At 42.3% G+C, this 24,066-nt stretch overlaps 2 protein-coding genes across 8 annotated transcripts in view; one reads left to right on the forward strand and one right to left on the reverse strand.

Moving 5' to 3' along the window:
• The window catches only part of ADPRM (ADP-ribose/CDP-alcohol diphosphatase, manganese dependent), a 578,681-nt gene that overhangs the window by 55,330 nt on the left and 499,285 nt on the right, over positions 1-24,066 (forward strand). The window lies entirely within an intron of this gene.
• On the reverse strand, positions 448-22,610 carry MYH4 (myosin heavy chain 4). Its single transcript, XM_045045331.1, has 38 exons — positions 22,392-22,610; positions 22,163-22,306; positions 21,667-21,823; positions 20,915-20,942; positions 20,711-20,825; positions 20,200-20,292; positions 19,982-20,045; positions 19,741-19,839; positions 19,511-19,614; positions 17,689-17,827; positions 16,939-17,057; positions 16,699-16,848; positions 16,412-16,582; positions 14,610-14,919; positions 13,705-13,775; positions 13,208-13,295; positions 12,975-13,092; positions 12,320-12,443; positions 12,092-12,228; positions 11,721-11,976; positions 10,784-11,026; positions 10,307-10,483; positions 9,957-10,102; positions 9,579-9,669; positions 9,103-9,492; positions 8,504-8,630; positions 7,895-8,013; positions 7,571-7,767; positions 6,161-6,344; positions 5,916-6,081; positions 5,690-5,814; positions 4,731-5,039; positions 3,963-4,166; positions 2,242-2,367; positions 1,984-2,154; positions 1,793-1,897; positions 1,593-1,688; positions 448-615 (listed from the first exon to the last, which is right to left on the reverse strand). The coding sequence occupies exons 1-38, from the start codon at positions 22,593-22,595 to the stop codon at positions 463-465; spliced, it is 5,820 nt and encodes a 1,939-aa protein (XP_044901266.1). The 5' UTR covers positions 22,596-22,610; the 3' UTR covers positions 448-462.

The raw sequence follows: 24,066 nt of genomic DNA on the forward strand, positions 1-24,066 counted from the left end.
TCCATTTCTCTTTCACCCGATAACCATCTACTCATCTTTTAAGAGCTGTGTTAATTGTTGTTGTCCTACTGGCTTGATCTGCAAGGGGGGGACAATTGTGATATCCGTGGTGCCCATTTCTGTACAGACACATACTTGGTAGTTAGTAAAATTGGGTGAATGGTTTTGAGGGTGCACTGAGCACCTTTGTATCCTTTCGGGGAACTGAATTTCATTTGCCTTCTATTCAAGTTGGTTCACTGACCACACTCATTTTTGTCATCATCTTTGATTGCCCAGTAAGCGCTTAACAAATGTAGAATAAATGAATTAGTTCTGATAGTTCTACAGAACTTGTGATTAACAGAGACATGTATTTTTAGATTGCAAAATTCTCTGCAGATTTTATTGCCTTAATGCTACAGTGACAAAGAACTTCACATTTTGCGCATTTCTTTGGTCACCTTTCAGCATAAGAATGAATTACTCTTCACTTATGATTTTTGTGTGGACCTCCCGGCTCTTCACCCGCAGCTTGTTGACCTGGGACTCTGCAATGTCAGCGCGTTCCTCGGCCTCCTCCAGCTCGTGCTGGAGCTTGCGGAATTTGGAGAGGTTGACATTGGATTGTTCCTCCTGAGAAAAGAAATGCATTTGAGAGAACAAGAAAATTTGACATTTTCTGATTCTCATTGCCTTCTTTACTTCTAGAAGCAGCTACTGATGGATTTGCTTCATAAGTGAGAAAACACAAGGTTCTATTGTTTGGTCATGTACTTATTTGGGGGTAGGGCATCCCACATGCTCACCTCTGTGAATGAGTGGGCTTAACAAACCCCCCGCTTGGGCTTTTTCACTGGAAAGAGTGTCCTGGAAAACTTAAGATGCTATAATGTCAACAAGGAGATCAAAGTAGCGGGAATCTGATTCTATGAGACAAACTTGAAAAAGTAGGCACAGTCGGGGCATCTGGGCAGCTCAATCTGTTAAACATCCGACTCTTGATATCGGCTCAGGTCATGATCTCACAGTTGGTGGGATTGAGCCCTGTGTGCTTGGGATTCTCTCTCTCTCTGCCCCCTCTGCTGCCTGTGCTCTCTTTCTCGTAATAAATAAATAAATTAAAAAAAAAAAAAGTGGACACAGTGGTACTATTGGGTGCAGAGAATCTTAAGGGAAGTTTCTGAATTTAACAGGATGAGAAAGATAACAAGATGAGAAAGCAGCCAAATGAAAAGGAAATGTTCTGATGGATTTATTGTGAAGTTTGTTCAGCAGAGCTTAGATTTCAGAGCCCTCATTTGCACAGACCCTGTGAGTGCTGGAGATTTCTGGGAGTGGCAGAGTGTTCTAGATAGGGAAGTAGGTTGTAACCAAGAAGCATTTCTATACTAATATGTCTGGAAAATTGCTTAAAGAGGTCTCAGAAGAAATGAACCTGAATCTAAGGCTCCAGTAATTAGTGGTAAATTTGTTTTCATTCCAAATACTCATTTTCAGACCTGATTTTATATTCTTTGCCTTAAAGAAATACTCTTAAATTCTATAAACTTCAGACTCCCTGAAACCTGGACCTGCTCTGGACTTTTCTGTCTCATTACACAGATACTCACGGCCTCTTCAGCTTGTCTCTTGTAAGCTTTAACTTTGGTTTGTAATTTGTCCACCAAGTCCTGCAGCCTGAGAACATTCTTGCGGTCCTCCTCCGTCTGAAATGTAAGAGGCAGCAGATAGTGTTGTTATTTGAAAACAACACATTATTTTCACTTTCTTGAAAGCAAGTGGGCCTGAGAAATATGGAAAGGCAGGTCACCTGGTAAGTGAGTTCCTTTACTCTTCTCTCATGTTTGCGGAGACCCTTGACAGCCTCCACATTGCGCTTCTGTTCAGTTTCTACCTCATTTTCAAGCTCCCTCACCTGAAAGAGAAAAAAGGTGTTTAGCAATTTGGCTGTAACTGGCTGCACGAACAGATCAGGAACTGAATGAACTGATAGACACCCACCCTGGCCTCCAGTTTCTGGATCTGCTTCTTCCCGCCCTTCAGGGCCAGCTGCTCAGCCTCGTCCAGACGGTGCTGAAGGTCCTTCACCGTCTGTTCCAGGTTCTTCTTCATCCGCTCCAGGTGGGCGCTGGTGTCCTGCTCCTTCTTCAGCTCCTCGGCCATCATGGCCGCCTGTTAGCAGTGGAACAAAACCGGTTGAGAGCTGGGCTGGCGCATCAGGATTCAAGTTTGAGCACCACCGTGTTGCCCTCTGCTCACATCAGTGATGGCCTTCTTGGCCTTCTCTTCTGCGTTGCGGGCTTCCTGGACAATGTCTTCCATCTCTCCCTGGATCTGGGAGATGTCTGTCTCCAGTTTCTTCTTGGTGTTGATCAGGCTGGTGTTCTGTTTCAAATTAATAAGAAAAAAGGAGGGGGGGAAGCACAATTATTTATATTCTGTTTATACTATCATTTTTATTAGTGTATACAGGCAAAAATTAGTGATCCAAGAAAATTTCAGCATAAAAATCAAATGAAAAGTTGACTCTAAGTTATGCCTTCTCTTCTTATTCACCCATACTTCTGTTAATGAATATTTTCTTAAATTCTAAGGTAAAATTTGATTTTTGATGCCAAAGATGTTCAACAATTAACAGTGGCTGCCTGTAAGCATGAAGCACAACTGCGAGCCAGGAAAAAAAAATGTAAAGTGCTGTGGCTCATGGAAAATGGATTATTGATTTTTAGTTGTTTATTCACATGTGGTTGGCTTCATATTTAAAGTACATAAATAGCATCATTATTGGTACAAAAATGAACAAAGGATCTGTTATGTTTTGGAAAACTTGATGGTATTTAAACATATTTAATCAACTCAAGGATACTAAGCATGAGTATGAAAAACACTGCATTTTATTTTTTTAATTTTTTTTTTTCAACGCTTATTTATTTTTGGGACAGAGAGAGACAGAGCATGAACGGGGGAGGGGCAGAGAGAGAGGGAGACACAGAATCGGAAACAGGCTCCAGGCTCTGAGCCATCAGCCCAGAGCCCGACGCGGGGCTCGAACTCACGGACCGCAAAATCGTGACCTGGCTGAAGTCGGACGCTTAACCGACTGCGCCACCCAGGCGCCCCAAAAAACACTGCATTTTAATTTGAATTTAAAATTATTTGTCCCACGTGATTTTAACGTTTCCATGATGGCTATTTCCTTATATTGCAGTTTTTAAAAAGTATGTAGTAATACATGTTTATTACAAAAAAGAACATAAATTAGCAAAATAAGAGGTAAAGAATAATTGTTATACTCTCCCTACCCAAAGATAAGCATTGATAATACTTTTGTTTATCCTATATATTTTTTACAAAAATGATCATGCTTTATATATTATGTTTAAGTTGCTGTTTTCACTTAGTATATTGTGAACATCTTTCCATGGCAGTAAATGCATATTGTAATGGCTCCTTATTAGCCATCATGAGGCTCTACCACCATTTATTTAGCATATCCATTATAAACAACAAATGCTGACTGGCAGTAATGATGGCCTCTGTGAATTTGAACTTAAGAGCTTCTTTTTATATTCCATGTAGTTAGCTTTTATGTGTGTCCGGGACACACAAAATTACTTGGTGGCGTATTCTTTCTCCTCTATTTTATTTGCTTATCTATTTGCAGCTTAGAGTTGCAAAAGACAAGATGGCCACTAATGTCATATGTATGGTTATTAGCAGATGGCCTTTTGTGCTTTCCTTACGAAAGTTTCTAGAACCCTAAATTTTTTCTAATCAGCATGATTATGGCAGCCTACAAATACACCTGTGAGCTGGCTAGGCCCGCCCCCCCTTCCCAGTATGTCTTAGTAATGTGCATTCTCCAGAACTTCACGAAGGACCCTGGCCAGGGTTACTCCTTACTTAAAAACAAGCTTATCCCCTCAGATTGTCTTCGACTTCAGGAAGTGCCTTTGCTCAGCCATAGTCCTGAACCTTACCTGGGTGTGCAGGAGTTGCACACGCTCACTGGCATCCAGGAGCTCCTGCTCGGCCACCCTCCTGCTCCTCTCCGTCTGCTCCAGGGATGCCCGCAGCTCCTCGATCTCAGCCTGCAGCAGGTTGGCCCTGCGCTCCACCATGGCCAGCTGCTCCTTCAGGTCCTCCTGGCCTCTGACGGCATCATCCAGATGTAGCTGAGTGTCCTGCACAGAAAGAGGCAAAGACTCTTACTCGTGTTCCAATGAAAGTGAATACAAATTTCGGGTCATCGACACACCTTGTTCTTAATAACTTAGAGTATGGTTAGAGAGAAAAAATGAGAAAGTCCCTTTAATGACATTCTCTGTAGCCTAGGGTAGCAGATCTACTCAAAAGAACACGATGTTATATTTTAGATTGTGAATCATAAAAAAATACCATGGCCAAAGATACAAAATTTTGGATCAAGAAAGCATCCTCAGAGATGAGCTAGTCTAATGATGTTGTTTTACATATATTAAACAAGTGTAGATATATGTATTTTAAAAATATGTGTATATACTTATATACATTATACAAATGAGGTTCCTATAAAGTGATTTGTGCAGCGTCTTCAGCTGACAAAGTGAGCTTTTCTTTGACTTTTCCAGAAGCAAGCTATTTTCCAGCTGTGTATGTTTCAGCAGTGTAAATTTTCAACTGATTACCATATTATTTAGGTTTACGGCATATAAATTGCACAGTTACACCTTGACTGCATGACACCATGTGTGTTTATCCCAGTGTACCTTCAGTATTCCTTGTGTGTTTCTAAGATTCTTTATTGCCTCTGCAGCCTGGCGGTTGGCGTGGTTCAGCTGGATTTCCATTTCATTGAGGTCTCCCTCCATCTTCTTCTTGATCCGCAGGGCATCGTTCCTGCTCCTGATCTCAGCATCCAGGGTGCTCTGCATTGACTCCACCACTCTGAGATGGTTCCTCTTTAGCTGGTCGATTTCTTCATCTTTCTCAGCAATTTTCCGATCAATCTCAGATTTCACCTGGTTTAACTCTAGCTGGATGCGAAGGATTTTGCCTTCTTCGTGCTCAAGAGATCCCTTTTTAAAAAGCAACATTTAGGTTACTCTTGGTTCTCAACCCCCTCAGGATCTTCCCAGGTATAATCTGCAACTGGCCCTTGGGAGGGCAAGGAGAGACCAAAGAAAGAGGCAGGCCACTCCAGCTTGGTAGTGGCTATTTAATAATAGCAAAGTGACTTGGGTAAGAGGCTTGTCTTGAATGGCAGGAAGCCGAATGAATCGTGCCTCTGCCCACAAAATTTTAAAAGTTTACAAAGAGGCCATCAGTGGATTTAGTCACGTGTACCGTCTAGGTGTTCTCAACACCACACCACTGTCTCAAGGCTGTTTGTGGAGCAGCCCCTGGGAGCAGGAAAGGCAAGCGGAACCCACATTCCAAGGACAGGGGAGGTCAGTGGGTGTCACGTCTTTTTGATGATGTTTCCCAATTGATACCTGAAGAGCTTGTTGTTGTTTGTTCTGCACATTATGATGATTTCTTGAAGGCGTTAAAAAATGCACAAACTTTCATACATCTTAATTTAGCCTGTTCTGCATTCCCAAGGAAATTCAGTATTTCTCACTGAATTAAGGAGTTATCCCCTGCAGCTTTACCACATGACAGATCTCAGTTGCTGTTAATTTTTCCATTTATTTATAAGGCATAAGTGAGCAAACAAAACATGTACCTCTGCTTCTTCCAGGGCAGCCTGTAGTTCACTCTTCTCTTGATCTATTTGTTTCTTTACTTTCTCCAATTCGTGGATATGCTTTCCCCCCTCCGCAATCTGTTCCGTCAGGTCAGAAATCTCCTCTGTAGGTTCATAGTAAAACACCAAATTCAGTTGAGAAAAATGAAAACTTGAAAAGATGCCTTCCTACCATTTTGGAAGGAGAAGGATTACAAAGACTCACGCTGCAAGTTCTTGTTCTCTCGCCTCAGGGTTTCCAGGTGATCCAGGGATTCCTCGTAGGCATTCTTGACCTTGAACAGCTCAGTGCTGAGAGAGCGGGACTCCTTTTGGGAGGCCTCAAGTTCAGCCTGAGTCTCCTCGTACTTCTGTTTCCACTCTGCCAGGACCTGGAAGTACACCAGAACTAAGCCTCTGTAATCAAGAGTCAGGCCACTTTCCCCCAAGAAGCTGGTCATTGTGGGCCACCTTGTCGAAGTTCCTCTGCTTCTTGTCCAAGGCCGCACAGGCCGCATTTGTTCTCTCCACGTCGATCATGAGGTCCTCCACTTCGTTCTGGAGCCGCTGCTTTGTCTTTTCCAGAGAGGCACATTTGGAATTCACGGCCTCTACCTGTTCCTCTGCATCCTGCAGCCGCTGGGCCAGCTTCTTCCTGAAACGTTGGTCAGTGCGGGTGACCAAGAGCAGAGTTGAAGCCACTACAGTGAACTTAATAAAGCTGCTGACTAGGAAAGCATGTTTTCCCCAAGAATTTTTTGCTCCTGTGTCCACAAATTGTTAAGGTTTCCTAAAATGTCTTCTCAGTACCCATTTTGTCTCTTTAATTCTCCCTAGTGAAGTCTACTCTTTATCTCTGGGGTTGCCAAACATACTCCTGAGCCAGGCCTTTTTGTGTGCATGGTGATGGTAATGTGTGTGTGCGTGTGGGAGAGAGATGAAGAATGAGTAAGCGCTTCAGCTGAGTGAGCAAGGTGAGGGTGTGAGAGGGTGACGAAGTGACAGCCGTGAACAGGAGGCATGTCTTCAAAGATGCTAGTGCTGAATAGCATCGTAAAACATGTGTTAACATGGTCCTCTTTATGAATGAAACTGGGGCCCAAAGTGACATGTCTGAGGGCATATGATTAATGACTAATGTTCTGGGTCTGAAGCCCCATACAATAAATATTATTCCATGATCACATTTTCCCCAAATACCTTCCTTCACCAGCCCCCTTAACTCACAACCTCCCCCAGCCCATGCTCTTATCTGGAGTGCTCCCTCTGGAAATGCTTGCCAAACCCCTTCATTCTGCTTAATTCTAACAACTACCAAGCTATATCCAATATAGAGAATTTTCCTTCACTGGGAACATAATGATTATTGCCTTTCCACGTGTAACTCCCATGAGTTTTATTCCATTAAAACTGTACATAATTAATGAATAAGTTTATTGATACTGGTTGTTAAATAATGACAGAATATGATAGTCTCATTCTGAACTTCTAAATACTCCAGGTAGGGATAAACTGATTATTGCTAATTATAATATTCATAATAATGTATCAGACAGCCTCAGTGCCTCCATTTTTTCTTATATTGAAGGAAGTTCTACTCAATTCGTAAAGGATATGCTGATAATTTTTGGTTCATTTTGTTAGAAAGAAATTTAAGATATTTTTGTAGTAAACGAGATTGTGGGGAAGGCTGTGGTCTTGGCCCTTTCTTCAGTGGACATGTACCAGTTTATAAAGAGAAAATGGTGGTTTCCACCACTCTCTAATCAGATAGGCTGGTATTTTTCACCTATCTTCATGTCTGGAATATTGTTTCTTTCATTATTTTATCTTCACTGTTTTTAAACTTCTCTTTCTGTCCCCATCATTAAGACCCCGTACTTGGCCTCCTCCAGCTCCTCTGTGCGCTGGATGGCGTCTGTCTCGTATTTGGTCCTCCACTGGGCCACCTCGCTGTTGGCCTTGGACATTGACCTCTGCAGTTCAGCCTTGGCTTCCTGCTCCTCCTCATACTGTTCCCGCAGCAGGTCACAGTCATGGCGGGCTGATTGCAGGGCGTGGGCCAGTGCGTTCTTGGCCTGAACCAACCAGAAAATGTGCATTGTAAGTTTATGTTCTGATCATTGATATTCTCTAAGTGAAGCTCAGTTGTATGTCATGCTGCAAAGTTCGAGGGATTGGAAATCTCAGCTGGAAAATTCTCACCTTAGACTCCTCTTCCAGCTGCCTCTTTAACTCCTCAATCTGTTGTGTAAATGCTTGTTTGCCTCGTGATAGCTGAGACACCAGAGCCTCTTTCTCATCCAGCTGTCGTGAAAATTCACCTGGGAAAGACAAAATATGAGAGCTTTAGTTCTGTTGTCTAGGTGCCGACTAGTTTACAGACTGCTGTAACATCAGAACTCTTATTCCATGATGAAGAGAATAACTCAAGAACTTTGATATGGTTGAGAAGGTGTTATTTCTTTCTTTTTTTTAAAATGTGAGCTTTCTTTGATATTTCAGGATGGAGATATATATATATATATATATATATATATATATATATATATATATATATATGAATAGATTATTATTTTTTTTTTTTTAGTAATGCCACGACAACAAATATCTCAGTCCAGGGCTTAATTTTCTTCCAGTTATAGCTTAGAACCATACTTTTTACCATCTCCCAGTAAAAAGGAGAAGGAATGACAAATCAGTGATACTGGACACATGTGGCCTGAGAAGTGATGGGCATCCGGTGGGCGCTCACAAGTGGAGGCCCGCCTTCCATTCTTGGCCTCTGTGCGCACCGGCCGTGCACCTGCTGACCTGACTCTGTGTGTAGGCGCGCCTTCTGGGCCGACAGCTCGTTGATGAGGCGCTGTTGCTCCTCTTCCTTCGTTTTCACTTCACTGAGCTGGTCCTCCAGTGTGTGGCACATTTTCTCAAGGTTTGCCTGTGGTGGGAAGTAGGCAACAGGAAGAGCAGACGCTTTTATTTGTGAGTCTGGATTTGGAGAGAACTACTTGTGGAAAGGAGCTGAGTTTTATGTACTTTTCTATCTACTCCAAAGCCCTGAATGGTGCCTTGGATGTAGAGGCACATAATTTGGGCTAAATGAATACACATATGATTATGAAAATTAGGTCATTTCCTTTTGGAAAATATGAACATCACTTAAATTCTGTATCCTGTAGAGTATGGTTTTTAGAGAAAAATTTTTTTCCTGTAATTACATTCTTTCGTGGTCATAGTGACAATATTTAAAGTGGTTTCTACAAATAAGATAGGAACACTGAAGTGATTCATTTCCATAGAGTGATGCCTAACAGGCGTAAAATGAGATAACATTGAAAGTTCATACAGTTAGATTGGATATAGTCATATATAAACTCTATAAAATGAAAAGGAAACAAGTTAATAAAAACCTTGGCCTTGGAGACAGTCTCCATGTTACTGGCCAGGTCGTCGATCTCCATCTTCAACTCGCTCTTCTCCTTCTCCAGCTTCTGCTTGACCCTCTGTAGGTTGTCTATCTGCTCCCCCAGCTCGGCCACGCTGTCCGCGTGCTTCTTTCTCAGGGTGGCCGCCGTGGCTTCGTGCTGCAGGGTGGCCTCCTCCAGGTCCCTGCGCATCTTCTGGAACTCGGCCTCCCGCTTCTTGTTCATCTCGATCTGGGCGGAAGTGGCCCCGCCGGCTTCTTCCAGCCGCTCGCTGATCTCCTCCAGTTCGCGGGAGAGGTCGGAGCGCTGCTTCTCTGCTTTGGCCCGGGAGGCCCGCTCTGCCTCGATTTCCTCCTCCAGCTCCTCGATGCGGGCCTGAGGGTGACACACCAACATTAATGGCAACTCGTGGCAGTTTTGATTCCTGTGATAATGTGGACGAGGTGGAGGTTGTGACTCACCTGTAACTCCTTGATCTTCTTCTGCAGCTGCATGGCGAGGGCCTGCTCGTCTTCAATCTTGCTTTGCAGATTGCTCATTTCAAACTCTTTCCTGTCAGAGGAGCAACAAATAAGCTCTGTCAGTTCTCTTACCAGTCCTCTCTGCCACATATGGTGGAATATCTTTATGCTGCTGTGTTGAGGACATGAGTAGTACACGTTTTACAAGTCAATACTCTACCATTTTCATTTAATAAAAAGTCAAAGATGCCATTATTTGTTTTTTTATGTGTACTCCAAAGTAATATTTTGGAGATCTTTAAAACATATATTTGGCCTGAATTGACAGATGAATTGACAGACAACAAGCAGATTACAATTTAACTATATCATGCTCACTTTTTAAGTTTTTCATCGAGTTGCTGTTTGTCATTTTCGACGTCCATTGTGGACTCCTGGGCCAGTTTTAGGTCTCCCTCCAGTTTCCTCTTGGCTCTTTCTAGGTCCATGCGGAGTTTCTTTTCTTGTTCCAGAGACCCTTCAAGCTAAATTTATAGTGTATTTTATTTATTTCAGTCCTGAGGCACTGAACCATATGTTACTGGCCACCAAAGATGCACAGGAGAATTTTAAAAGATGCACCAAATAGCATGGGAATTTTAATGATTGTTTTCAAACCCGCAGAGAAAGGCATATGTCACAACTGTTTGTTTTATCTTAAGAGGAAATACTGTGTTTTTCACACTTACGTCATCCATTTGCTGCTCGAGCTTGGTTTTAGCTTTGGTCAGCGTGTTGACCTTGTCCTCTTCTGCCTGTAGGTCATCCAGGGTCTGCTGGTGGGCCTCTTGGAGGGCCTTCTTCTCCTTGGTCAGCTTAGCGATGGTTTCGTCCAGGCCTGCCATCTCTTCTGTGAGGTTTTTCACCTTAGATTTGAACAGATTATAGAATGTTAATGACATCCCATCATCTTGACAAAAAACATGGTAATAGCTTAGGACAGTGTCAGCCTAAGATGGAAAATGGAGACGAGAAGCTAACCCAGGCCTCCATAGCTGAAAAATATGGGAGGTAAGGGTCAAGGTAATTAGATAGAAATGGTGAAGACGACATATATATGATGGTACTTTTCTTTCATATTCATTGATTTTAAGATTAAACTTTTAGTTAAAATATTTCCGTAACAAGCTAGCACTTTTAAACACTAAAATGGATCATGATTGTACCTTGTTCTCTGTGGCATGTTTCTCCTTTTCAACCTTGGCCAGGGTCAGCTCAAGGTCATCGATGTCTTTCTTGAGCTCTGAACACTCGTCCTCCAGTTTCCTCTTTTTGGCCGTCAGCTCGGCATTGATCTCCTCCTCATCCTCAGCTCTCTCAGTCAGCTCTTTGATCTTGGCCTCCAGCTGGATTTTGGTTTTAATCAGCTGGTCGCATCTTTCCTCTGCGTCAGCCAAGCCATCTGCTTCCTAATGGGGGAAATTAAACACTTCCATTTGTATAAGCTATATCTGCAAAGACACAATAATTTATTAAAAGGTGGATACTTTAGTGACTCAACCAGTTTGGTCAATACATATGCCAACTTTTAAAAGTCCAGTAGACAAAATGTTAGTAATTTTAATCCCCTGATTAAGTATAGTAACAGTTTTCTTCCAGATATCCATGTGTGGAAGACCAAATCGGGAAAACTAGCCCTTTGGCCAAATCTGCACTTGTGCTGCTTTGGAAGGGTCAGTTATTAATTCTTGGACTTGGTTTTCTCAGGTTTGAGGGGTTCATTAATTTAACCTTTTCCTCACCCTGGTAAGAACAGCATAACTTCTATTTTATGCACAATGTATTCCCTAAGGAAACAACAGTCTCATCTAAGAGAAGGTTCTATAAAGGAAGGAAAACATCTTTGGATAGCTTTATGACTTTGCTCTCTGATTTCCATACTACGTATGGATGTACATATGAACATATGCAGCGTAATTTGTGACTTCATGTCTATTGCTTCTTCAGGTCTGAGTCTTAGTATTTTTGAAAGATGAACAATGACAACACATATTTTAGTGGAAACCATTGATTTATAAACCTTAAACTAAAAATGTTTCATATCTACTTATACAGTGTTTGGAGGATAAAAAGTGGCTGAGCTGTGCAGGGACTAATGCTCACAGATTGAACTTGAAGCTGTAAGTCATTTTTCTCTTGCATCAGAGCTACCATCTTTTCCTCAAGTTCTTTCCTTTTTGCCTCTGACTTCGCCAGCTCTTCCTTGGTCTTCTCAAATTCTTCCTTCATGTTGGCCATCTCCTTCTCGGTCTCGGCGCTCTTGAGGAGGGGCTTGATCTTGAAATACAGCTTCATCCAGGGCCAGTGCTTGACGTTCATGAAGGCACGGACGTTGTACTGGATGCAGAAGATGGACTCTCTGTAGGAAGAACAAATATGGAAATGAAGAAGAATGTGGGCAGTGACTGGCACTCAACAGAAGTAATGACTGCATCAGATTCAACTATGAAAATGTGGAGAACGAGGTCCCTCACCTCCTCTCCATCATCTTCTTGAATTCTACTCTCATCAGGTACCCTCTGCACACAGCCTGGGTGCGTGTGATGAGTTGGGCCAGCTTTTCATCTCGCATCTCCTCTAGAGTTCCCAACAGGCCAGCTTTAAAGAAAACCTGGCCAAAGAACAAGTGAGATATGTCATTTCCACTCAAGAGAAAGTCCCAAGGTGATGAAATTATGATAGAGATTTAGGTAGATTGGTACCTTGGTATGACCGAATTTGTACTGGGTGTGGTCGATGTCAATAGACCCCAGAAGTTTCTCAGAAGCCTTCTTACTATCAATGAACTGACCCTCTGGGATAGCACTTGCATTTAGAACCTTGTATCTATCAGAATTTAAAGAATATGAAAGTTTGTTTTTCTTACCAAAACTCATAGTAACTATCATTGAAAAAATGATAGACTGAGTTTTGAGGAAAAAATTCCATTAAAATAATCAAGTAGTGCTTTAGATAAACCTTGGGAAAATATGTTTAAAAACAGTATAATATAAACCAAGGCTTCATTCTTTCTGATAATTGCATTTCAGTTTTCTTTTTAAAAAAATGCTTATTTATTTCTTTTGAGAGAGAAAGAGAGAGAGAGCGAGCATGAGCAGGGGAGGGGCAGAGAGAGATGGGGAGAGAGAATCCCAAGCAGGCTCTGCACTGTCAGCATGGACCCTGACACAGGGGTTGATCCCACAAACTATGAGATCATGACCTGAGCCAAAACCAAGAGTAAGATGCATAACCGACTGAGCCACCCAGGCACCCCAGAATTTCGGTTTTCAGGGAAAAGTTGAAAGATGTTTGAATTGCATGGCAATAATGATCTGGACTAGCACATTGAAAGGGAGAAAAAAATGAGACACAAACCTCTGTTTGAAGTCTGCATAAAGGATTCTGCTGGGGAATCCCTTCCTGCAGATGCGGATGCCTTCCAGCACTCCATTACACCTCAACTGGTGCAGGACAAGTTCATGCTCCATGGCCCCTTACAAACAAACAAACAAACAAATAAACAAACAAGCAAACAAACGTGTTGTCTGTATGTCTATAGAATAGTGAAGTCACACTGGAGTCTTACTTGGATGTCAGAAGAGTCTTACCGGGAGTTTTGGTTTCATTGGGGATGATGCAGCGTACAAAGTGGGGGTGAGTGCTCCTCAGGTTGGTCATCAGCTTGTTCAAATTCTCCTGAGAACCATAGGGAAAGTTTTAAAATCGTTTTTTGTTGCATTTACGTGAGACTCCCTATCAAGGATCTATAGTTAATGGGCTCCGTTTCATGAATAAAGTCAATGTAACTGACTACAGTAGTTGCTTCCAGAGAGTGTTTGATTTCATGTGAAATTTGTTCAATGCTAGATCTTTTAGATTTGGAGCTTTGAGGGGAGATATATTCATATATTGTAAGGTTTGAACTCACACTGCAGGTTTTATTTTTGTTCAATTTTTCCTAACACATTTTTCATTTTCCTTTGTACAACATTACCTTTTCTCTGTTTCACTATAGATTTCTTTTAAAAAAGTTTTTTTAAGTTACGGTAATTTAATTTGTCACAGAAGTAGTTTTTTTTTTTTGGCATTCAAGAATATACTGTACCCTAAAAAGCGCTGACACTGTCTGGAAAGAAGAACCCTTCTTTTTGCCACCTTTTTTTCCACCGCCACTTTCTGAAAAATAATATAAAAGAATTAAAACTATTTAATTTGTACTATCCATAGGTATAAGGACTCCCAAGATTCCCTCTGGAATTTAAATGTGCACTCATTCACTTGTATCATCCCTCATCTTCCCTCTGTATCTTTCCTCCTTCAGCTCTGGATTAGGGAAATAGATGCATTGGCTCACATTATGGGTATTCAGGAAAACAACAACAGCAACAATAAAAGAACTGTGGATGAAAAGGGTAGATGTGGGGAAGAGGTAGGACCCCTCTCCTCCAAATCAGCAGAGGGGGAGTGCCAGAAGACAGAGGAGTAATGCCACCTTAGTGCACACATCCCCCAGAGAAGAGGCAAAGTTGCATGCATGGTGCCAGGGAGGTGAGCCTCTGCTAACCTGCAGGCAAGTGCTGCTTCCTGTTTGCTTGTGTTTCTCTACCTCTGCTTGCACATCTGGTCTTAGGGGACTTAGGAGAACACAACTTGCATTCCTTAAGCACTAGTGCCTTGACAAAGGATTTCTTCATCTCCAGCTTAGCTGGATCCTTTAAGGAACCGATACTATCAAAATAATTGAAATAAGCTGTATGATCTTGAGCACGTCACTTAACCTTTGAGTCTCTGTTTCCTCATGGGTGAAATGAGGCCATGGACAAAATGATCCATAGTGTCAGTTTTAGCTCTGAAAGCCTATGATCGTAAGACTCACTAAATATACTTCCTATCATTAAGTCCATATTGGCCAGTATTTTCATGTTAGGTTTTGAGATAACTATATCAGTCTCTGATAAAAAGTATATTTCTGTTTTGTGACTCTAGGAACATATTAGTGATATTAACAACCTGCTTCAGCACTTTGTCCCCCGGCAAAGAGGAGAGCCAGAGTCTTCATTGCGGACTTCTGGTACAGCCCAACCACGGTCTCGTTCAGCGGGTCCTTGTTCTTGTCCAGCCAGCCGGCAATGTTGTAGTCCACGGTGCCGGCGTAGTGCACCAGCGAGAAGTGGGCCTCGGCCTTGCCTTTGGCAGGCTTGGGCTTCTGGAAGTTGTTGGACTTGCCAAGATGCTGTTCGTACAGCTTGTTCTTGAAGGAGGTGTCCGTGGCCTTGGGGAACATGCACTCCTCCTCCAGGATGGAGAAGATGCCCATAGGCTGAGAGTAGGAAAATAGGGATGATAATATGAGTCCCTCAGAAAAGTGTGCTCTAATAGTTTATGTACTTGGTGGAAACCTGAACATGTTCCAGAATAAGAGTTCGGGTGATAAGAAATTCAATAGGCATGGTTCTACTTTGCTGCCTCTCCTCTGCTACTGAAATGTGAAACAGTCCTGTATCAAGGACATATGGGAAATATATTTGCTAGAAAGACTCAATTAAAAAAAAAAGCCCATCTGTGCCATTTGGCAAACTTTATGTTCAGAGTATAAAATTAAATTCCAAAACTACCATTTCAAAGCTGAATTCTTTATCCCATATATGTATCTATCTAAATACTTTCTTCCCTACTGACAGTGTAATGTCCTTCACCTCAACTCTAGACGTGACAAAAGTATGAAGAGAAGAGAAATTACAGCTAATGATTAAAAATGGTCCGTTCCCAGGAGAAAAGTGCATCTCATGTTGTATCATTAGAACTCTCTGTACTCTGTGCTATTGAGTGATGATAATTAGGTTTTGCTTTGTAAGCAGATCGACTCCTTTCAGTGGCAAGTTTGATATGAACGACTGATAGAAAATTCAATGTTGTTGATGTTCAGTCACAAATTGTCTCCCCAAACCTATTTTGATGTTCCATGAACTGAGTACCACACAGTTTTTGTGACTAGCAGAGATACTGTGTCACCAAATTAAAGTTATTTTCCTCCAGTTGGGTAGACCCAGGCTGATATTACCCCCTCCTCTTTCATATTTTGATGAATTTTGACATGAGTGTGTGAAGTTGTCATAGATGGCGGTTGTACTTACTTTTCTCTTTCGTCTGCTCAGGCTAGTGTTCACATGTAACCATGTACTGTGTGGGCCTCCCTAGGCATGTGGTGAGTGCCCAGTGCACATTCGAAAGTGCTTAATGATTGCTTGTTGGGTTTTAGTATACACACAACCGATAGAATCATTGCCCCAACTCTTTGATAAAGGGGAATTTAGGGCTCCCCTTCCAGGTAAGGCTGTTTATTCAGCAGTCCACATGGTCTTACTGACTGCAACAACTGAAAAGCTGCCCTCCCAGCCTATAAGACGCCTTGACATATCCTGCCTTGATACCCGTGAAGGATGATTCATGCATGGCACACCATCATGGGACAGCCAGGATCAATGACCGTACTCACAGGACTAGCTGTGATTTCATTCCTGTCACCCATACCCAAGAGATCACATAGAAACAAAAGTGAGGGAGAAGGAAGTGAAAAGAGGGAGAAATGTGAATCCTTGCGTCTGTGGATGTGTATGTATTGCAATCATTTTTCTATGAAAAACTACTCCTTAATATGTTGCTTGTGATGCACCATGCACCTGGTCACTGTGCCCAGGAATGTCATAAAACACCGCTGCTGGTTCTTTGAGAATTGGGATTGCAGTTCATTCAGCATGAGGAGGTGGATAGTTTGTTTTTCACATACGGAAGGCTTGAAAAGTCATACGAACCTTCTCGATGAGCTCGATGCAGGCAGCCAGGTCCATCCCAAAGTCGATGAACTCCCACTCGATGCCCTCCTTCTTGTACTCCTCCTGCTCCAGCACGAACATGTGGTGGTTGAAGAACTGTTGCAGCTTCTCGTTGGTGAAGTTGATGCACAGCTGCTCCAGGCTGTTGAACTAGGGCGTTGCAAACACCAAAGAGCTCAGGTGAGTTTGGGAAACCCAGGGGGAATTCGGCAGAGCAGACACGAAGCGGAGGGGCCTTAACAGGGCCGCTTATTCCAACAACTCACATCAAAGATCTCAAAGCCGGCGATGTCCAGGACCCCGATGAAGTACTGTCTGGGCTGCTTGGTGTCCAGCTGCTGGTTGATGCGGGTGACCATCCACAGGAACATCTTCTCATAGACGGCCTTGGCCAGGGCGCCCACTGCGTTGTATACCTTCGTGGACAGAGTAATGATCGTTGGCATTACTAAAGACGTGTTGAGAAGGCTGGGGATGTGTGTGATTCATTGAGGCCGTTCACTTACCTGCTGCACAGTCTGGCCTTTGGTGACGTACTCGTTGCCAACCTTGACCCTGGGGTAGCAGAGGGCTTTGAGCAGGTCAGCAGAGTTCAGACTCTGGAGATAGGCTGCCTTGTCAGCAACTGCATGAACCAGGTGAGGACGGTAAAAACAAAACAAAACAAAAACCACAGTGTGCACAGCTTAAGGTGTGAAGGACAATGACAAAGAGAAAAAGTTCTGCTCAAAGAGTAATATGTGCAAATGTGGCAAAACCATTTGTTCATACTGCTTCAAAAGCATTGCCAACTTTCACACTAATTTTAGTCATTTTTTTTTGAGATGATAATTTGGAACTTGGGGAATTGATGCTCTGTGTGATATTTAAAACATAGCTAAAGTAGACCACAGATAAAAATAATTTGTGAAATTCTAACCTAGAGGAGTAGTGACAGGAAAATTCCGATCAGTTTTTTTTTTTTCCTCCAGTGCATGTGGGCACACAAATTATTGACTGGATGAAAAATGCTTTAATCAGATCGTAAATACTAGCTAGCGTACAGTAAGGCAGTGAAAAATGGAATGGGCAGAAATCGCATCTCCACAAATCTCAGTTGTGTAAAACATGCAGTGTGTGTCATTTCTGTTCCCTTCTAGTTTTCCCCACTGTCGGATAAGTCAAGAAAGTGAACCCAGGGCCCTTGCCCTTTAGGAACTGATAGTGTCAGCTGTAATCTCAATAGAACGACATGAGCAAGCAGGGAGTGTAGGTACCTTCGGTGCCGTCAGGCTCGGCCTGCTCCTCACGCTGCTTCTGCTTGAACTTCATGTTCCCATAATGCATCACGGCGCCCGTGAGCTTGTAGATGGCAGCCTTTTCGTCAGTGCTGAAACCCAGAATGTCCACAGCACTCTGTGGAAAGAGTTGGATTTGACTCGGCTCGCAATGATCACCATGGCAGATGCCCTCAGTACACAGGGGCCTGCCTCCCCACCTTCTCACCCTGTCTTGCCTTTGCATTTGACTAGCACTTTGCTGTCTAAAGGCACTCCTGTTCTTTAGCACTTAGTTCCACAAAGCAGCACCAAGAGGTATGCATCAGTTTCCCATGGAGTCAGGTGAACAGGGAAGATCTTACGCGACTTGTCCACACTCACCTAGCCAGGACTCAGAGCCTTGGCTTTGGATGCCAAGGCCAACGCACTTCCCGTTTCTCCACATGACCCCAGCCTTGCCCCGTATGTTTCTTATCTCATGCGTTCCCTTTGCCTCACAAGTCTGTTTGCTCCTTTTCCTCCTGTGTTGTCCCAGCCAAATATGTAATCCTAGCCTGCCTTCCTGGACAGGGCAGGTGAAGTTGGGAAGAGGGTATGAGGAGGACAGCACGTGCCCTGTGTTTTTCCCCATGTTCTTCTATGATATCAGGTCCCGTGAGATGCCTGGCAGGGAACTTCACCTGGTTGTTCCTCATGCAGGGAAAAGACATTTCTGAACAGAACCGCTTTCATTGAAGTATTGTTGTATCTTTTTTCTCTATCAGATTTTGATCACCTTCTTAGTTGCCCATGTTAGGCTTTGAGAAAGCAGAGAGAGCTTGGTTGTGTAACACTCGTGTCTCCTAAGACTCTCCAGATAATTTACTTCCAGCTCACTAACCCGACCTACTCAAAATGCCTCTGTGTTAATATTACAGAAGTCTTGGGGCAAGACTACTAAGTTGTTTTTTTTTTTTAACCTCTCAACCCGTAACACTTTTGGACATAGGAATAATAATGGGCTAAAGCTTGTGAAAGCTGTTATTTATCAGATAAAGGCACACAAATAGTTCATAGAGTTTTTGAAAGTAATATTTTAAGAGAAAAAGTATTCTTGTAAGCAACTCTCAATCTTGTCTTGGGAATATTGGGGTGTTCCCACTGGTCTTAAAGTTGAGAATAATTGAAGGTTGACTATTCAGAAATTCAAAAGAAAACTTGAAACATCTATAAGTATATGTATAAAGAAAATAAAAGAGCAATGATCCTTAAAAAAAGAAGAGAAGGGAGAGAGAATCTATAGTTCCCAAAACTAAACGTTCATGGAGTCCCAAAATGAATTTTTGAGGTAGAGAATCCATTTCTTCAAATGCTACATGGGGTGGAGTTGGGGGGGAGAAGGGAATACCATTGGCCCACAGAGTTACATTTGAAACAAAGTTCGTATTTACGTCCAGTTACAGAAGAACTGTGGAAATATCATGTTCTGTTAAAAATCTTTTAGCTCCTTTTCCCAGACTCTTGGCTGTAGGGTGTGACATAGGAGAAATGTCACTATTGGAGTACAAAAATGGACCCCAATGACCAATGAGAAAAAAAGAAAAAAGGAGCCAACCAGCTGAGAAATGCCTAACGCTCGATGTTTATTCCAGACTTTTAAAGTTTTCTGATACATGGTAGAGGTCATTGACACATCCTATAACTTTGTTCCAAGGGTAAGGAAGCTTGAAAGGTAATATTGCCCCTAATGTCTTTCTGCTAATGCTGTTCACTCTATAGAGGAGAGTGTCGTATACTGCAAGATGAATTTGCTTTTTTCTGTTTTGTACCTATTACTTACATCTGTGGCCATCAACTCTTCCTGATCATCAATGCTAGGCACTGTGATTTCACCTTGACTGACAAAGGCAAAGTCATATGGGTTGGTGGTGATCAGGAGCATTTCTGTGCATGTGGAAAAGAACAAGTATACCCAGAATTACTTTGGTCATGAGAAACTTTTTAGAGGGACTATTAGGAAGAAGGGCTTTTATTCTTCCTCAGTGGAAATAAATCACAGATACTTCTTACCAATAAGCTCTGGTTTCTTGTTGGACATGATTTGATAAAATATGTGGTAGCTTCTTTCCGCCTTTAGCTGGAAAGTAACTCGGGACTTCTCTAGCAGATCTAGAAAGGCAGATCGAGCACGTTTAAAAGAAAAGGCACAATGGAAAATTAAGCATTTGAAAAGTTCACCCAACACAAATAAGATCTTCAATATATTCCCTGGAAGAAAAAGATTTTTAATCTCTAATATTTATTAACTTACATGTTTCAATATCTGCAGAAGCCAGTTTGCCTGTTGCACCAAAATGGATCCTGATGAATTTTCCCTTAAAAAGGCAAAGGAAGACTTTTTGTACACATTCATAGGCAGACAAATGTTTTCTTTAGCTATGGACCAAACAGACGGTAAAGATGTCGACACCACACGTCCAGAAGTGTCAGTGCTGATGTTCACGTGAAAAGGAAGAGCAAGAGACTCACAAAGCGAGAGGAGTTGTCGTTCCTCACGGTCTTGGCGTTGCCAAAGGCCTCCAGTAGGGGGTTGGCGCTGATGATTTGATCTTCAAGGGTTCCCTGAAGAGAAATGAGGAAGATGGACAAAGAGACCCTGGAGAAGATGAGTTGCAGTCTGCTGAGGTAGCCTCCCATTGACTTCCTCTCCTGCCCCCTTCTCCCTTCGCAGACCTCTGTAACTTTGGGGAGGCTTTCTGCAGCAAGTAGAAGGAAGACAAAGTGGGGGAGGGAGGTACTCCAGTGACATGGCCTTGATTTCTGTATTCCACAATGCCTGGTTTTTCCTCCTCATAAATGGTTGTGAGAACTACTACCTGGCGCACCCAGCAACAATCAATCATCTCATTCTTACAGCCCACACAAGAGTTATTTTCCGCATTTGGGCATCACCTACATTGGTGGCCGTGGCTCTAAAGGACTTGGTCAGATTTTTCAGCGCCTCTGATGTCTTGCATCCTGGGAAGAGTATCATACCTACCTGCATTTTGCCAGGAGTAGGTTCTTCTTTTTTCTTCTCTCCAGTGATTGCGATGGTTGCAAAGTACTGGATGACACGCTTGGTGTTCACGGTCTTGCCCGCCCCGGATTCGCCGCTGCCAAGTCCACACGGAGGGACAAGTCAGAGTCTAACCACTACCACGACCAAAATCCAACAGAAAGAAAGGCACTGAAATCTACATACGTAATCAGGATCGACTGGTTCTCACGATCTGTGAAAGAGAAACCGGAGATAATGCTGAAAAACACAGTGCTTGCAAACTCAAAATTGCCTTTTAAAACCCCCCACTCACACACACACAATAACTATATGGGTTGGTGCTTTGCTTTTTTCACAAGATTCTTTTTAAAATAAGTAGCAAAAAGATGTGTTAATTAGCCAGTGTGTTGCACTCCTGTGACCTTTAGTGTGACATGGAATGTGTGATGCACTATTTCAACAAAATGTCTGTGAGAGTCATGTATCAATATCCAATGAGTACTGGCTCCATTATCCATTTAGCCACTTGGTCCATAGTGCAAAATCTCATCATGCTATTAATGTCCCATCCAAAGTTTTGTGTCGTGATTGTGGCGACCTGTCACTATGAGCTTTCAAAGCTCACTCTCTAGGAGAGAGGACACATTAGCTGTGATTAAAATGCATAGATGGTACCTACATTTGGTTAATTTTGAGCTGAAATTAGCATTAATTAGTATGGATTTTACCATGGAAATATAAGCAAAATTCTCTATGTTTTTGAACTGGTCCATTTTATTCTAAGTATATTTCCCAATTTTATTATTATAGTATACTACTTGCCATATTAGCATACTATCATTATTATTATGTTTGTGCTGAACATTTTATTCTCAAAGTACTGCCTCTATGTCTTTTGTGTTATCAGTATATACTTACTTTATAAATGACTCCGTAAATTGTAATTATGGACTCACCTGTCAGCATGAACTGATAGGCGTTGTCGGAGATGGAGAAGATGTGGGGCGGGGCCTCCTGGCGCTTCTTGCCTCGGTAGGCGGTCACCACCTCGGGGTTGTACACCGGCAGCCACTTGTAGGGGTTGACGGTGACACAGAAGAGGCCCGAGTAGGTCTGGGAAATGACAAGCTTGCTCAGTCAGTAATCACCTTGGAAATAACTGCTCGATGTGCAAAGGGAGAGGGACCAGAGCACCAGGATGGTTCTCCTAAGGTTGCCTCCCACCCACACACACCCTACACAAGATGCTTCAGTTTGCCAATGAATTCAGCATTAAGTAGATGGCTTTTCCCATGCACATTTTCAAATACATTAGAATTCACAACAGTAACCAGATGATTAGTCTTAAGATAATATAATAACCAAATCAAAAAATAAAGTCTTTAATAGGGTTTAGCTAACATAGTTCATGAAGTTAGTAGAAAGTGAAAAGAAAAAGAAGGGGGTGCTCACGTAGATCATCCAGGCTGCATAACGCTCTTTGAGGTTGTACAGCACGGCGGGCTCGTGCAGGTGCGTCATCATGGCCATGTCCTCGATCTTGTCGTATTTGGGAGGGTTCATGGAGAAGATTTGATCTTCCTTAACTGTGACAGTCTGTTAAGAGAAGGAGCTGGTGCTTATCAGCTGAGGAACAGAAAAGCATCAGTTATGTTTGCCCTCCTCCCTTTGTGTTACTTACAGCCCCAGCATCAGTCTTCACCGTCACCTTCCCCCCTTCTCTGCTCTGGACTGTGCTTTTCACGTAGGATTCCTTAGCATCCACCACAAAGACAGAATTCTTGGCATCGAAGGGCCTATTCTGGGCTTCAATGCGCTCCTTTTCAGACTTTCGGAGGTACGGAGCTGCCTCCCCAAAAACGGCCATCTCAGCGTCGGAACTCATGGCTGGGGATTATTGGCGGCAACACAGCACAGGTGTACCTAGAGGGCAGAGAGAGCCTGACGGTGAGGCTGGGGGAGCGTGGACGTTGTCCTCTTGGTTTCACGTTCCGGTGCCTCATTGGCCTCGCCCGTTTCCTCACTGCCACCTGTCGGGATCACTCTTCGTGTCCTGTACAAAGGTGCTGAGGGATCGGATCACAGGTTGGAAAGCCTTATGTTGGCAGCTTCATGTTTGTGACATTTGAGGCCTCCATTGCATCCTCTGTGTTGTAAGGCTTTGCAGAGAAATGTGGAAGAATTCATATTTCAGTCAGCAATGTTTGTGATGCCCCAAGTGTGTTCAGAATATTTTCTTTTTCTGCTTGCTTAGCTTTGTTTCCTTTTTCCATTCCCCCTTCCCACTTTTTTTTTTTTTGACATTGCAATGATACAAAACCATGGAAAATAACTCTTTTCAATGGCTTTACAATCTGAACCTAATGTAAAAACTCACATATTTTGTCCAATTTTTCTCCTGGCCCAAATTTTTAAAATCAGATACATACATTTGGATGTCATATTTTTAAAATTAGATTGATTAAAAGGTAAATCTGTTCATTCAGGACACGGTCCAAAATTAAAATAGTTAATAAGCACAAATAAACTCCCAGTTTAGGAGTGCATTATTTAGGTATCAGGTAAATAAAGGGAAAAGTAAATGCAATGAAAGTTGAAAATCCAACAAATGATTTTTCCCTAAGCCAAAATTAAGTCTCCTTGATCACTTCTTAAATTATGTGAAAGCAGTGTTATTAAAACAAAAGATAACTTTAGAAAACCGTTTTAATTAAAAAAAATTTTCATAGCGTTTGTGTATTTTTAGTCTATATTTTCTTTGTTTTTAGCTGGATTTCAGCATACCAGTTATTTTTATCTGATTCTTATTTCACATCTCTCTTTCTTCTTCCTTTAAAAACAAAACAAAACAGAATACGAAACAAAACCCAAAAACCAGTTCTTTGAATATCTCTTCTGAAGTGGATAGCCAGTATAAAGTTTCAAGCCAAAATGAACTTAAAATTTTTTTCCCACTGACAAATTAATTACGAGAAAATAAATCCTCTTGCCTTGATGGCAAAGACGAGACAAGCGACCAGTGACAGAAGGTGACTTCTGTGGAGAGGAAGAGGGGCTGGCTTCTGGAAAACAGTGTCTTGGTTGTCAACGACAGTGAGAACAGCAGCCTTCACCTCAGGTGGGCTTTTCAGAAGGGGTCTTGGTATTTTGTCATCAGCATTAAACATCCTCGCGATTGAGATGTTAGATGTGGAATTTGCCACATATTCTAGCTCTAAAATCAGTCTCATTCACACCTATGAAAACCTCTTGATGATCCAGTGAAATTTCAACATATTTCCAGGGGGCAAATATTAAATATTTAACAGTTTTTTTCTTCGAAGGAAAAATGTTATCCTGTTAATGTTATTTTTTGT

The sequence above is a fragment of the Felis catus genome, chromosome E1 (assembly GCF_018350175.1).
Source record: "Felis catus isolate Fca126 chromosome E1, F.catus_Fca126_mat1.0, whole genome shotgun sequence".
Lineage (NCBI taxonomy): Eukaryota > Metazoa > Chordata > Mammalia > Carnivora > Felidae > Felis > Felis catus.

What these genes read in the sequence shown, in the direction of transcription:
- MYH4 (XM_045045331.1), bottom strand. Translation starts at nt 22,595, where the DNA reads ATGAGTTCCGACGCTGAGATGGCCGTTTTTGGGGAGGCAGCTCCGTAC. An exon ending in CAGTGTCAGCGCTTTTTAGG is followed by an intron (nt 13,296 to 13,704) that starts GTACAGTATATT and finishes TATGGTTCTCAG; the next exon opens with GAGAATTTGAACAAGCTGAT. An exon ending in TAAAGGAACTCACTTACCAG is followed by an intron (nt 1,689 to 1,792) that starts GTGACCTGCCTT and finishes CTTACATTTCAG; the next exon opens with ACGGAGGAGGACCGCAAGAA.